This window comes from Sinohyriopsis cumingii, chromosome 14 (assembly GCF_028554795.1).
Source record: "Sinohyriopsis cumingii isolate HCF-2022 chromosome 14, ASM2855479v2, whole genome shotgun sequence".
Classification (NCBI taxonomy): domain Eukaryota; kingdom Metazoa; phylum Mollusca; class Bivalvia; order Unionida; family Unionidae; genus Sinohyriopsis; species Sinohyriopsis cumingii.
In genome coordinates this window covers 87,771,335-87,784,908 of record NC_142974.1, presented here as the reverse complement: position 1 = coordinate 87,784,908, position 13,574 = coordinate 87,771,335, and the positions used below count along the sequence as shown (strand labels likewise).

At 37.1% G+C, this 13,574-nt stretch overlaps 1 protein-coding gene across 4 annotated transcripts in view; it reads right to left on the bottom strand.

Moving 5' to 3' along the window:
* The window catches only part of LOC149784321 (sorting nexin-17-like), a 196,658-nt gene that overhangs the window by 164,651 nt on the left and 18,433 nt on the right, over nucleotides 1-13,574 (bottom strand). For 3 of the 4 annotated variants that reach the window (XR_016413845.1, XM_089932348.1, XM_089932349.1), the window contains exon 2: nucleotides 6,617-6,691. The exons of the other annotated variant lie outside the window; for it this stretch is intronic. Coding sequence is in view for 2 of the 3 variants with exons in the window: in XM_089932348.1 (XP_089788474.1) it covers nucleotides 6,617-6,691 (75 nt within the window). In the remaining variant the exon portion in view is untranslated. The remainder of the gene's footprint in view (nucleotides 1-6,616; nucleotides 6,692-13,574) is intronic. 4 annotated transcript variants of the gene reach the window in all.

Below are 13,574 nucleotides of genomic sequence, written 5' to 3'. Positions count from 1 at the left end.
AATGAGCACAACTGTGTCCTGAAGATGGTCATTCCAAAATGTAAAAGCTTTGATGAATGATAGCTTGCATCTCCAGGAGACTGACATGGAGACCTGCCTTCCAGACTCCACTGGTTGCTGAAAGTGATAAGTCTAGGAATAGATGGGCTCCCCAACTACCAAAGCTTGTGTCTGTGCAAACTGTCGAACCTGGTGGCCACTATTCAAGAGGTATTCCTGTTGTGAGCCAACAGTGGTTGAGCCACTGGCCCAGGAATGATACAATCTCGCTCATTATGCTGATTCTGTAACTGAAAAACACTGAAAATGGGAGCTTATTGAGTGCAAGGCCATCTGCAAAGAGTGCATGTGTGGGATAATATCTGCAGCTGGACTGATTAATCCAAGGAGTTGCAGACACTCCCTGGCTGTCATTTCTTGTTGGAAATGAGTGTACCAGGTTCAGGTGGGTAAGAAATTCCATACCTAGCTGGGCAAACTGTTGGGATGGGTATAGATCAGACTGTTCTCAAGTGATTAGAAAACCCAGATGATGTAAAAAGGAAATGAGATGGTTCTTTTCTTTAACTAAAATAGAACTTACCATATGTTTTTGGAGAATGTTGTCCAAATATGTTGCAATGGAAGTGGATGCTATCATCCAGAACATCAAGACAACAGGGTTAAGTAGCTCTGTAAAGGCCCAACAACTTATGTTTATGCCAAATAGTAGAGTGCAAAACTGGTAACAAGTTCCTCAGAACATGAAAAACAGGAATTTCACAGAATAAGGCAAGAAATAATTCGGTAAACCTTAGAACAATTTTGGTAATTGGTTTCAAAGACACACACAGTATTACCTAGGATAGTTCATATTTTTTGTGACTTGGCAAGACATGTATCCCACATCAGTTCGCTCACAGTGAGATACCCATATAGCACGATTTGCACGTGTACTTTACCCTTGGTCGTGTCCATTTTTCTCTCTATATTTATAAGAGACAAATTGTCTTATGTGAGAGAGTGATCGCATGGATCTTGAGAAGAAGTGCCTACACTTACTCTACAGCCACAGAGGTAAGTGTTAAATTATACAGAAGTAAATTTTATGTGTGTTTGTGTGTGTATATATATATATATATATATATATATACACACACATAAATGTCTCCCTTTTATATACTGTCTTGATGTGTCATTCTTTGGATTTAAAACACGAAAAAATTGTTGGTCTGTTACAATTTATTGCTAAGGGCTTTATTTTGTCGTATAACAATGTGGTAGCATGTATTTATGCATTTAGTTTATTTATTATGACCAGCTGGATATATTTATAGAGGGATGGATGGATGGGCTGGAAGAGCTAGAATGGTGAGTCTGTGACCTGCAGTGTGGCAGTGAACCCATTTCAACCGACAGTGTATCTGTTACATGAATTCCAACCCTTGAATAAGGGCAGTATACACTTGTGTGTTTACAAGGATATGTATTTTCATTTATATCATGTGGTTGTGTGAACCATACATATTTTTCTGTATTTTTTCTCTGTATCATATGGTTGTGTGAACCATACTTAATTTTCTTTGTATCATATAGTTGTGTGAATCAAATTTTTTTGTTGTATTTTATGATTCTGTGAATCATACTCATGCTTTTTCCTTTGAATCATATGAGTCTGTGAATCACATTCTTTTTATTACATATACTGTGTGACCTTTAAACCATATTGATATTTTTTTTAATACATGAATCTGTTGGGGTTTTTTTTATAACATGTTCGATATGGTAGTCTTATATCATATGTAGTGGATGGGTTTGTGAGTCTACTTGCATATGTATTGTCGTGAACATTTATTTTTCATTTCATAAAATTCATTCACTCACATTGCTGGTGTTATCACTCAATCCACAAGTCCATATGCTTTCAAACATATGGATGGGAATGTGGAAATATGTTAGATATAGACTGGTTGCATATTTGTATGAACAGACGGAGAGGCAAACTGATCTGGCAATCTCATCTAGAAGTTTGGTGGAAGTATAAATTTATTTAAATGATTGAGATTGATGACTGGTCTGAGTTTACCATGGGCCTACCTGACCAGGAAAAGCTTGGAGTAAAAACCCCAAGATTGTAGATTGAAAAAGAGCCTCCACTGTCAGCTTCTCAATAAGTGCCCTGATCTCTAAAATGGCAAGGGGGATAGCAAAACAAGATCTGCAGTCCCTCCTAGACAGTTTGGATCACCCATTAGTCTTGTGGGAAGAAATCAATCCAATGCTGTCTGAAAAACAAGAGTGGTGCCTACCAGATAGCTGTCTGGTAGACCATCGCACGAGTCAAATGCGAGAGATTGGAGGCTTGGGGTAGAGAAATTTTGCTTACAACCCCTATGAGACAATTACCTCTGAGACTGATCAGCAGATTATCTCTGTGTATAGGGTTGGAATCACAGCTGTTTTTTCGGTTGAAAAGTGAATGATTCCATATCCCACTCCCATCTCCTGTCATTCTATCTTTGAGGAAGATGATTTATAATGGGATTGTTTTGTAACAAGATGAAGGGGCAGTGCCTAGGCTGCCTGTCTCTGTACTTCCTCTATCTTGCCACTGAACAGGAGAGGTGATCCAAAGGGAGTGGTTCACATAATCAGGAGGATAACTTCTTTATCCATCTTACAGCAAGTAGGCGATGTCATATTGGCTATGGCACAGTTCTTGTCTAATGCCAGGAGATTTGTAGAAAAGGCATCAGAATGAGTACCAGCGAAATATAAAGCATGCTAGTATCTCACTCTGAGAAAAAAGGCTTTGGTAATTGCTTGATTTACTGATTTTGGCAAAAGTCACTTTGCAATTTCCGTATTCTTCCCATCTGTGGGAGAAGACAAAAGGAGAGGCTGACTTCATCATTAATATCAACTGAGGCCTTGACTGAGTATGCTGGTTTAGAGGAAGGACGTGGCAGATATTCCAAGTTTGATAACACCCAATAAATATCCTTTCCAGGCAATTTAAAGCTCTACTCAGGCCTCTCCATCCATGGTGGGATCTGAATGTGAACAGTCATTAGGTTTATCCCAATACTCAGTGTGAGGATCATCCTGGTCATGATCAAGATCTACAGCCATATACCTGAAGGAATAGACAAGGTGTCGCCATCTTCTCTAAGGCTGTCACAGTATTATTCCAGATTGTAAGCCAAGTATAAAAGCTATAACATATCAATTGGATGTATCTGTCAGATGGGTATGGATGTCTGGGCAAAATCAAAATAAGTCAGTACTGGAGTCAGTCATACAGCTGGAAGTGTAGGCAGAGACATTGCTGGTGAAGACATATCTATCAGTAAGATCCTAAACAAAGCCAACATTCCATAACTCTATTTGAATACTTGACAAGGTGTGGCATGGTATACCATGGAAGGCATACAGTAAGTGAATGGTATGGACTGCATCTCCAATAGCTGGATGGTATAGTCAGCAGTCAATACGTCATCAAAATGAAGAACGGTTAGATGGGATGGTTCATTCATTTATAAACCCCATGCACCCAGACTTACAGGCCCTAAAGCCATGCTCAGGTTTGGAGGGGGACAATGCCTGCTTAGAATTAGGTGGAAACTCAAATTCTTGGCTCAGGCAGAAGAAAACAGAAAGATAGTAAAACGTTGGCCAGAACTATTGTCTGAATATACCTCCCCGTCTGTTTGTACCTCCCTACCAATGTAATAAACAAAAAGCACAAATGAGATAAAAGATGCACAGCACTTTAGTTCATTTATTGATTTATAATTTCAAACCTGATTATGTCCAGGGGGGCCCTAACATCATTATTGGCTACATGTTTCAGTGTAAAAGAAGACCCTGCTCGCCAGTCATTTCCAGTTCATGGACAAGTCCAGTTACAGCATAAAGGTATATTCACCACTACACATGTATGTACACAGAAGGAAAATACTAAGTCATTGCTTCTGATATTTACAATGTCAAATCAAGCAAAGGAAAAGGACAACTACAAGTTTGCCTTTCACATGGATTTAACAAGCAGTGTAATTTCTATGTTCATGTGTCCAAAGCAATATAACTTGCAACATGATGATAATTTATAGAATTATCTGGCATTTACCGAATAAGATGAACCACGTCACTCTGTTATCTGAGGAAAAGAGACTCATCTATAGTGTATGTAATATGACACTGTGTTAGTATGGAAAGTCAACTGAGCATGAAAGGTGCAGAGGATGCCAGTGTTAAGGCCACTCTGGTCAAAGTCAGGTTAGAAATTAAAAATCAATGAATGAATTAACTAAGTTCTGTGCACTTTTTATCACATTAAAGATTTATATTATTGAAACTTGTAGGGAGGAACAAACAAATGGGGAGGTAATGAAAGGTGACTATAATCAGACTATAATCAACTCTGTCATCATCTGCTGTACCAAACAATGCACTTATAGTTCCAGTGATGGGGTAGATTAAGAAGTTGCTGCTTCCTCCAGTTCTCAATAAGTAACAGCAGCAGTAAGTAATGTTTGACATTTCTTCATTGGAGGAGGGGGTCAGTGGCATACCCCACCATTCTGGCCACAGACTCCATATTAGGATGAATACTCAATGCATCTGTACTCTCAGTCTTTGAGTTTCCATGTCACTCCTTGTTCTTTAAGTTTTCCTGAGCACTGTAAACTATGTAGTATCTGACTAATTAGCTCAAGTGCTGCATCTATCTCATGATGTATTCTTGATACAGGTGATGCATGGATCATGTGAATCCTCACCAGTCATGAACCTTTTTGCACTTCATACACTTTGTCATATTTGTTATGTCCTGAAATGACAAAGGAAAAAAGAAAGAAAAAATTAATAACAGTTAATTATGCTAGCAATTTCAGATACACCAGCTGTGATAGGGGTGTTAAATAGACAGCATGTACAAACACAAACTACAAACATGTTTTTGTATGACAATTTAGCTATGTTGATCATGGAGTCAGAGAACACAGAGACTAAGTCAATGTAGGTAAAGAAAATTAAATAACTATGGTCTAAATTTAAAAAATAAAATATAGCACCTGTAGAATAAGATATGTCTGAAAATAAGGTAATCCTCAAATGATGGAATGAAAATAACACAAAAATCCACTTGGTTTCGGAAGGCTAAATGAACTCAATGTCAATTCACGTGTGAAAGGTTCATCTAGCACCAACTGAAGGTGGGAAGGGGAGATAATGAGCAAGAGTTATTACTCTTTGTATGTAGAGAGACAGACATTCAGGCAGAAAAGACACATTTTTGTCTTTGGGATAGCTAGATTGGGGAAGTAGTAGGGCTTATATTCCCAATGTTAATATCATCGGCGACTATATTCAAAGGAGAATTGAAAATTTATGAATTTTTATTTCAAAATATTAAGAAGCGGTAATAATGATAGACATAGTAGGTCTTAAGCTGCCAAACCTTCTGAATTTATCCATGTATGTTTCATATTTCTGAGTAACCTATATTTACCATATGAAGCCCAAGTAGTCCAACTTGGTTGTTTCAGCACATGGAAATGACCTGTGCATAGGTCAAGTTATCCCTCAAATATTTTCTGCATTGCTAGTGAATCCACATTGCTGTGTGAAATGTAAATTGGGGGGAGTTCATTTTAATTAAGCAATATTTACCTGTCGCTATCATGTAGTTTATCCATTTTTGTTCCAAAAAAACACCATCAATTTCATGTGAATACATCCTTCTACAGAGAGGAGAACTGTCAGTATGCAAGCTGCTCATGCACCTGGCTTGAGGCATGCATAGAACTGACATATTTTTTCACACCGATTCCGCCAGGATGTCAGACTGGTATGTATTGTATAATTGAAATTAGTTTATAAGTGGATTATGATATAACAATGCACTGTTATGACGGCATGTCAATATGAACAAAGAATTTGTTTATCTAACACTATATAAATTCCAGTGCATTTTATATCAGGTTTGCGGCTTCCTATAATGGTACCTCTGAATAGTTTGAACAGCCAATAATGTCACAAAAAAAACTCACCAGATGGTATGTTGTGTCGCCTGTAAGGAAAATAAATTGCAATTTGCGACACTGGTGAAGCCAGTGTGATCAATGAATCAACTTTTTACAAGTTATTTTTCGTACTTTTAAGAATTTTTTTTTCATTGTAAGATAAAAATACATGGATATGAAACTGCACAAGCAATGCTACCATTGTTTTGTATTAGAATTCATATATGATGTCTTCCCTAAAATGATAATAAACCTTTTACACATTACTTTATGTACTTTTAAGAAAGAAAACCAAAAGTTTTGTGTATGAGAAAAATACATGTACATGAAATTTCAGGAACCATGCCAAAATCGTGTTATATCCAAATCTGTGTTATAATGAAGAGTGCTATAGCAGGGTCACAATGTATTTCTAATGAAAATTTCACTAACTTGTAATCAAAGGTCAGGCCCTGAACTTAAATTTTAGTAAACAGTAAAAATCATGTAGGCACAACCCTCAATCATAACAAAAGTCAGGAACACAATATAAATTAAATATTCATAACAATACCAACTTTAAATATTAAAAACTATTTCAATCTGATGCTTTAGAAATTACAGAATTTTACCTGCTCATGGAAGGCATAGAGGGCACTGTATCTCACAGAGCAATGAAAAACACCGTTGATATGAATATTGAAACTCTGAAACAAATATAATGAGAGTCAACAAATAAAAGTTAGGGCAAATAATTTTCAAACAGTAATCTCTGGGAAACTACTGAAGTTCAAGATATTAGGAAAACCCAGTGTTTATTCTGGGAAATGTGTATTCAGGGATTCATGCTTATTTGTAAAAAATATTTAAATCTTGCCAAAATTTCAAATGCATGCTAGAAAATAGTGCACATTTCATTTTCAGTAATAGCCTGTATATCATTCAATTTCTTGTACATTTCAAAACTCACCCCATATTTCCAGTTCTAGATTTGACATTATAAATCTGATACATCAGATATAGATTTTAATTTGGACAAAACTTTAGATGCATAATAAAGCTTAAAACCTTATTCCAAATAGGGTTTTCCTCTGTCTACTGATTCTCGTACAGATTCAGATATTTTAATAAAAATTTCAATTAAACATGTTAGACATCAAAAGGCATCCCTCATTTATTTTCATACAAAGAATACCAAAAAAATAAAATGTAAACTTTTACTAGATGACTTCTGCACAAATCAGGCTAGAGGTATGACTGATAAGCTACAAATCACATAGTCCTACAATGTAAGACATTGACCCTGATAGTTATGTTTTGGGGGTCAAGATCTTATTGCCTCAATACAATTGCTGTGTAGCATCCTCTGATGTCAACTAACATTGTAAGCAGAAGTCAAATTGTCAGGAATATCTCACAAACCTGGCAGCCCATATTGACGCTTTTCTTCAAATTAAAGTCATAAAGTCAGACTTTACTCTGATGTCTTTTTTCTAATAAATTCACATTCTCACACAAGCAAACAGACTCATTTCAAAGTTCCATTGGCCTACATTTCAGTTCCTGGAATGTGATGGAAGCCAGGATGCCAAAATCAAATTGAACATGTTTCTTGAACAAAACAAATAAAACTATACTAATACTGAAGTGTTTAGATAGCTCAGGTAAAAATAGGAGTCCCACCACCAGATGGTGCAGTCCCCTCCCATAAGCATAACTGGCATACCTGAAGTAGCTAAATGTCAAGATGAGAAAAACGAGGGGTTGTCATATAGCTTACTTTTCCAAATTCTTCCTACCAGTGACATATAGCTCTTGTTTCTTCATTGGAATCAGATTACATTTTGTAAATTCAAGGAAAGGCACTATTCCGAACACTAAGCAGGCATCACACACTTTCTTACACTTGGCTATTGTTTAATCCAAACCATCAGTTCCAGCAAATTTAGCACTCTTTTTAATCGCATTACAATCTTTGTCAATTTACCTTTTAACCCCAAAATACTTATCCAAATTTGCAAACAACATTTTGTCTAAATCTTAACATGCCTGAATTTTAATGTCATATGCACTACTTCAGCTATACATTGAAATAAACAAGATAATGAAAGCTAAAGTTGTTCACTTGATCTACTCTTATGATGACCACAGGTATATTTCTGGGTCTTTCTGCCTCTAAATTCAGTCACTGTAAATATCAGCACATTTTCGAACCACTCAGTAGCTAGTCCCAGTCTTTGAACTTGCCCACCGAGCTATTGCATCATGTTCTTTTGATGTACTCTTAAAATGACAACATGTACATCTGTGGGCCTTTCAGCCACTGAATTCTGTCATTGTAAATATCAGCTCAGCTAAAATGATTAATTGATCAACATATTTTCCCACTCAGTGGGTGGTTGAAGCAGGTCTTGCAAGCCAATAAATTTGCCAGACAAGATTTTGCGTGTCTACTGAGGACTCCTGCATACATGATTTTCAGCATCCCAGATTAAAAAATCATGTCCAAATAAGACCTCTGTAGCTTCGTTTCTTTCAAGATTTCTTATCATCCCTTTAACTGATTTCAGTATTCGATGTCAAGGCCAACAGAACTTGAAAACATCCATTTGCTTGTGTGAGAAAATGAATTTACTAGAAAAATGACATCAGAGTATGCAAAGTCTGAACAAAACATTATGGCTTTAATTTGTAGAAAAGTACCAATATCTGAACATGCTACTCATCATTCTTATTTGGGCAGCAAGACCTCTACCCCCAAAACAAATATCAGGGTCAGTGCAAGTCCTATGATGTTATTTATGTTTAAGTACTATGTATTACTACCCAAATAATGGCCTTGTATAGCGTGTTCAGATTTAAGTTGACATCAGAACAGTCAAATTTTCAGGAATATCTCACACACTTGGAAACCTTTATCAACACTCTTCCACAAATTGATGTGTAATTTAATATACATACTGTGCCTTTTTATCCAGTTGGAATCAAAATCTGACACTAGCAACTGGATGCATTTTCATGTTCCATTGAATACATTTGAATTTGCTGAAATGTGACGGTAGTCAAGGTATGCTAGAGTATTTCAAGTAGGTTCGGGGGGGGGGGGGGTATGTTTCTTGAATGAAACAAATTGTTCGTTACAGTTCGAATTGGCATAATATTTTTTATTTGTTTCATTAAAGAATAATACTTCAATTTATCCCAATTCTGGCATTCCTGGAATTCATTGCTTTGCAGCAAACTGAAATGTAGGCCAACAAAAACTTGAAAACAGGTCCATCTGCTTGTGTGAGAATTTGAATTTCTTTGGAAAAAGACATCAAAGTAAAGTCTAACTAATACATTATAACTTTAATTTGTGGAAAAATGCTGATATTCATAGCTACCAACCCTCCAGGCTCGCAATGAATTAAAATAGGGATAAAAATTTGTGAATTTTGACATAAATTCATGAAGCGATCTTCGAGTCCAGGAATATCTGTCAGAACAAATGTTTAACCTGGTCTCCAGCTGATAAAGGAGGATTGTGTTCAACAAGAAAACTCACAAATAATGCTTCAGAGTTGGTAGCATGCAGGTCTTCCGTTGATGGCTTAAAATATTCCAGAGCTGAAATCTGCTGTCAGTTCTTAATTTTCCCAACCTCTATGTGTTTTTTGTTATACATGTGCTTCCTCACATCCTCTCTGCCATCATGCCCGATGCCAAAATTTGTGACACACTGCATGCAAAAAAGCATGACGTAAATTGGTGTTTGATGGTTAAATGCACAGCCAATTTTTGGTATATTCCAAACTAAACTTCACTTTTTGTGCAATACATTTCTTTTTCCTTGCTGGTGAAGACATTTTAAAGATGTAATGCCTAATTTAAATTAGTGTTTGTGATGCATGCATGGAGTAAAATTCCAGTTAGGCCCCAATTTCTCTCAAAAGCATTTGCAAAACTACTCTTATACATATAAATTAAAATACACTTAAATGCTTGCTACCAGGCCAACTGTACCAATCAGCTATAGTTTCACTAATATCGCGACCAGCAGTACTGGACCATTAAGACAACTGCATATATCACAACTAGCACTTAACAGGAAGTTATTTTATTAAAGATATAAAATATATGAGAATTGGGGAATTCGTGATTTTTCTGCATGCGGCATAAATTCGTGAATCGCAGAAAAAGTCATGAAATTCATGCCAAAATCGTGAGGGTTGGCAGCTATGGATATGGGCTGCCAAGTGTGTGATATACTCCTGAAAAATTTGACTTTCGTTATGATCTCAGTCGACATCAAAACATACTACACAGCATCATCTTTTAGGCATAAAGACCCCGACTGCTAAAACATAAATATCAAGGACGACATCTAGCACTGAAGTAGGAGAAGTAATACAATGTAAGACATAGCACATGTTGTTTTCGTTTTAGTGCTATGTCTTACTACCCAATAATAATAATAATGAGGACTTTGTATAGTGCCTAATCTTCAGAAGCTCTAAGCGCTTTACAACATTAGACAACACCTATAAGATAAAAAAAACATGATAATATGATTACAAAAACAAACACCATGAAATCAGAAAACATTAAAAAAACAAGCTGAGAATATTTCAGGTAGGAAACATTATTAGGTCTTTAAATTTGTTCTTGCAGTCGAAATAAGTGAGTTTTGAGAGCCCTCTTGAATGTGATCACTGTGTCTTTGAGTCTAAGCTCAATGGGCAATTCATTCCACATTGCTGGGCCCTGGTATGCAAAAGAAGGCTGTCCATATGACTTTGTTTTCATAGTGGGAATAATGAGTATACGATTGTCAGAAGAGGAGCATAAGTATCTTGCTGGTGTGTATACATAAGTGAGGTCAGATAGGTATATTGGAATAGAGTCCGACAGTGAAACGTAGCACAGAGAACAAATTTTGTATTTAATTCTGGATCGAATGGATAGCCAGTGTAGGGTACAGAGCAGCGGGGAGGTGTGTTCTGATCATGGTACTCTAAGTATGATCTGAGCAGCTGTGTTTTGAACTTTTCGAAGTTTTTGGAGCAGATATTGAGATGAACCAGACAGAGTTGAGTTACAATAGTCCAGTCTTGAAAGTACTAATGAACACACAAGTGTTTTAGTGGCATCAGCTGAAAGATTTTTGTGAATTGAACTGATGCGTCTCAGCTCAAGATATGCAGCCTTGCATGTGTTCATGACATGTTGGTGCAATGTGAGAATACTGTCCAGAGTAACACCTAGGTTTCATACTGATTGTGTGAATTTAATGTTGGCATTGCTGATATTTATTGTTTGAGGTAAAGGATGTGAATGAGAAAGTCTTTGTGTTGTGATCCGAATGGCCTGTTTTATCATCATTCATCTGCAGCTTGTTACATGTCATCCATGATTTCACATCAGAAATGCATCTCTCTACACCTTGGATGGTAGAATCAACTTCAGTTTGGTGGCTAGATTTGTATATTTGGGTGTCATCAGCATACAATTGGTGAGACATTGGATGATGATCTATGACACTTGAGAGCGACTGAGTGTACAGAATGAAGAGAACAGGTCCAAAAACAGACCACTGTGGAACACCACAACATAGATCAACTGGGCTGCAGTGTATTCCATTTGCAGATACAATTTGTGTCCTGTTGACAAGTAGGACTTGAACCACAGTAAGGCTGTATCATGAATGCCAAATGCATGCTGGAGACGGTGAAGTAATATATCATGGTCTATTGTGTCAAATGCTGCAGACAAATCAAGGAGGGTGAGAACTGTAATCTTTCCGCTTTCCAACGCAGAGAGAATGTCATTAACTACTTTTAGAAGAGTAGTTTCAGTACTGTGGCAAGGGCGATATGCAGATTGTACATTGCTAAAAAGACTGTTTGAATTTAGATGAGATACAAACTGGGATAGAACCACCTTTTCTAAGATTTTTTTATATGAATGGGAGATTAGAAACTGGGCGGTAGTTCTTTAAATCATTATGGTCTAGTGTTGGTTTCTTCAGCAGATGCTTTACAATGGCAGTTTTGAAAAATGATGGGAATTCCCTGGATGAGAGAGAGGTATTAATAACATCAGTTAGTGAAGGCAATACTGGATCTAAGCACTCAAGCAGCAATGATGTTGAATTGGATCAAGTTCACATGACTTTGGTGCACTCTTCATCATGATCGTACATACGAAATCCATAGAGACAGGTTCAAATGCTGCTAATGGTTGCCGTTCAAATTCTGTATCCCAACTGTATGGTGACGACGAGTCAATTGAAATTGTGGTGTCAAGCTTATCTCTAATGGTTTGTACTTTGTCACGGAAGAAATTTGCAAACATGTCCAGAAGGTCAACCGGAGAGAAGGTAGTTGGAAGTGGTGTAGATTTGTTCCTTGACATTAGCTTGTTAGTAATCTTGAAGAGCTCTTTGCAGCTGGAACTTTCCATGATCTTATTAGTATAGTGGGCTGATTTCGCTGCATGGACTATATTTGTGACATTCTTCTTAGCAACTTCATAGATCTGCTTATGAATAGTTAATCTGGTGGAAAGCCAAAGCCTCTCAGCTTTACAGCGGTCTCTTTCAGCCGTGCGAAGCTGGTCCCTAACACTGCTATACCATGGACAACACTTCTGAATTGATACTCTGCACTTGGTAGCTGGGGCATGTTTGTCAAGCAATGAACACAGGCAGTTATCAAGTTGTTCTGCGGTAGGAGGGTAAGCAAGTTGTTAGGTTAGCTTGGATGTCATGCATTATTTTGATTCTATTTATCATACAGAGATTTCTCTTAGTAACAGATAAAGGTGGAAGGTTAGGGACTGATACATTTAGATGGCATATAATGCAGAGGTGATCTGATGCAAGGTCATGGGATACCAGGGAGGACCGTAGAATGTTATCATTAGGTCTATGAAGAATCCAGTCTAAAATGTGACCATGTTTATGGGTGGGTTGGTTAACTGATTGTTTGATGCTGAAAACATTAATGGAATCAATGAGTTTTGATGTATATGGGTGGGTTGGTTAACTGATTGTTTGATGTTGAAAACATTAATGGAATCAATGAGTTTTGATGTATTTGGGTTTCCGGGACAGTCGAAGTGAAAGTTTAAATCTCCAAGAATAATCAGGTTGCCACCTATCAAATTTCCATAGTCCAGGAGATTCGGAAACTGCTCCAAAAAGACAGAGTCAGCCAGCTTTTTTTTCTACTAGGAGGAGGGCGGTATAGGCAGAAAAAATGGACTTACCTTTGCTCCAGTGTGAGTGTGATTTGGACTAGTTCAAACGATGTGTGGTCGAAATTGAATGTTGTGGTGTGGTTAAGACGTTTTATCTTTGAGTTCTTTGTGATGACAGCAATTCCACTTCCACGAGAATTACGGGGGAACGACTTGATGGAGTAACTGGTGGGTGTTAGATCCACACACTTGGGCTCATCGCCTGATGTTTTTTGCCATGTTTCTGTCAGGAAAAAGATGTCAATATTCTGGTCGTTGATAAAATGAACTATTTCTGTGAGCTTTTCCGGTGGTCCTACTGAATGGGCATTAAATAATGCAATACGCAGAGGTATCTCTTTGATAGTT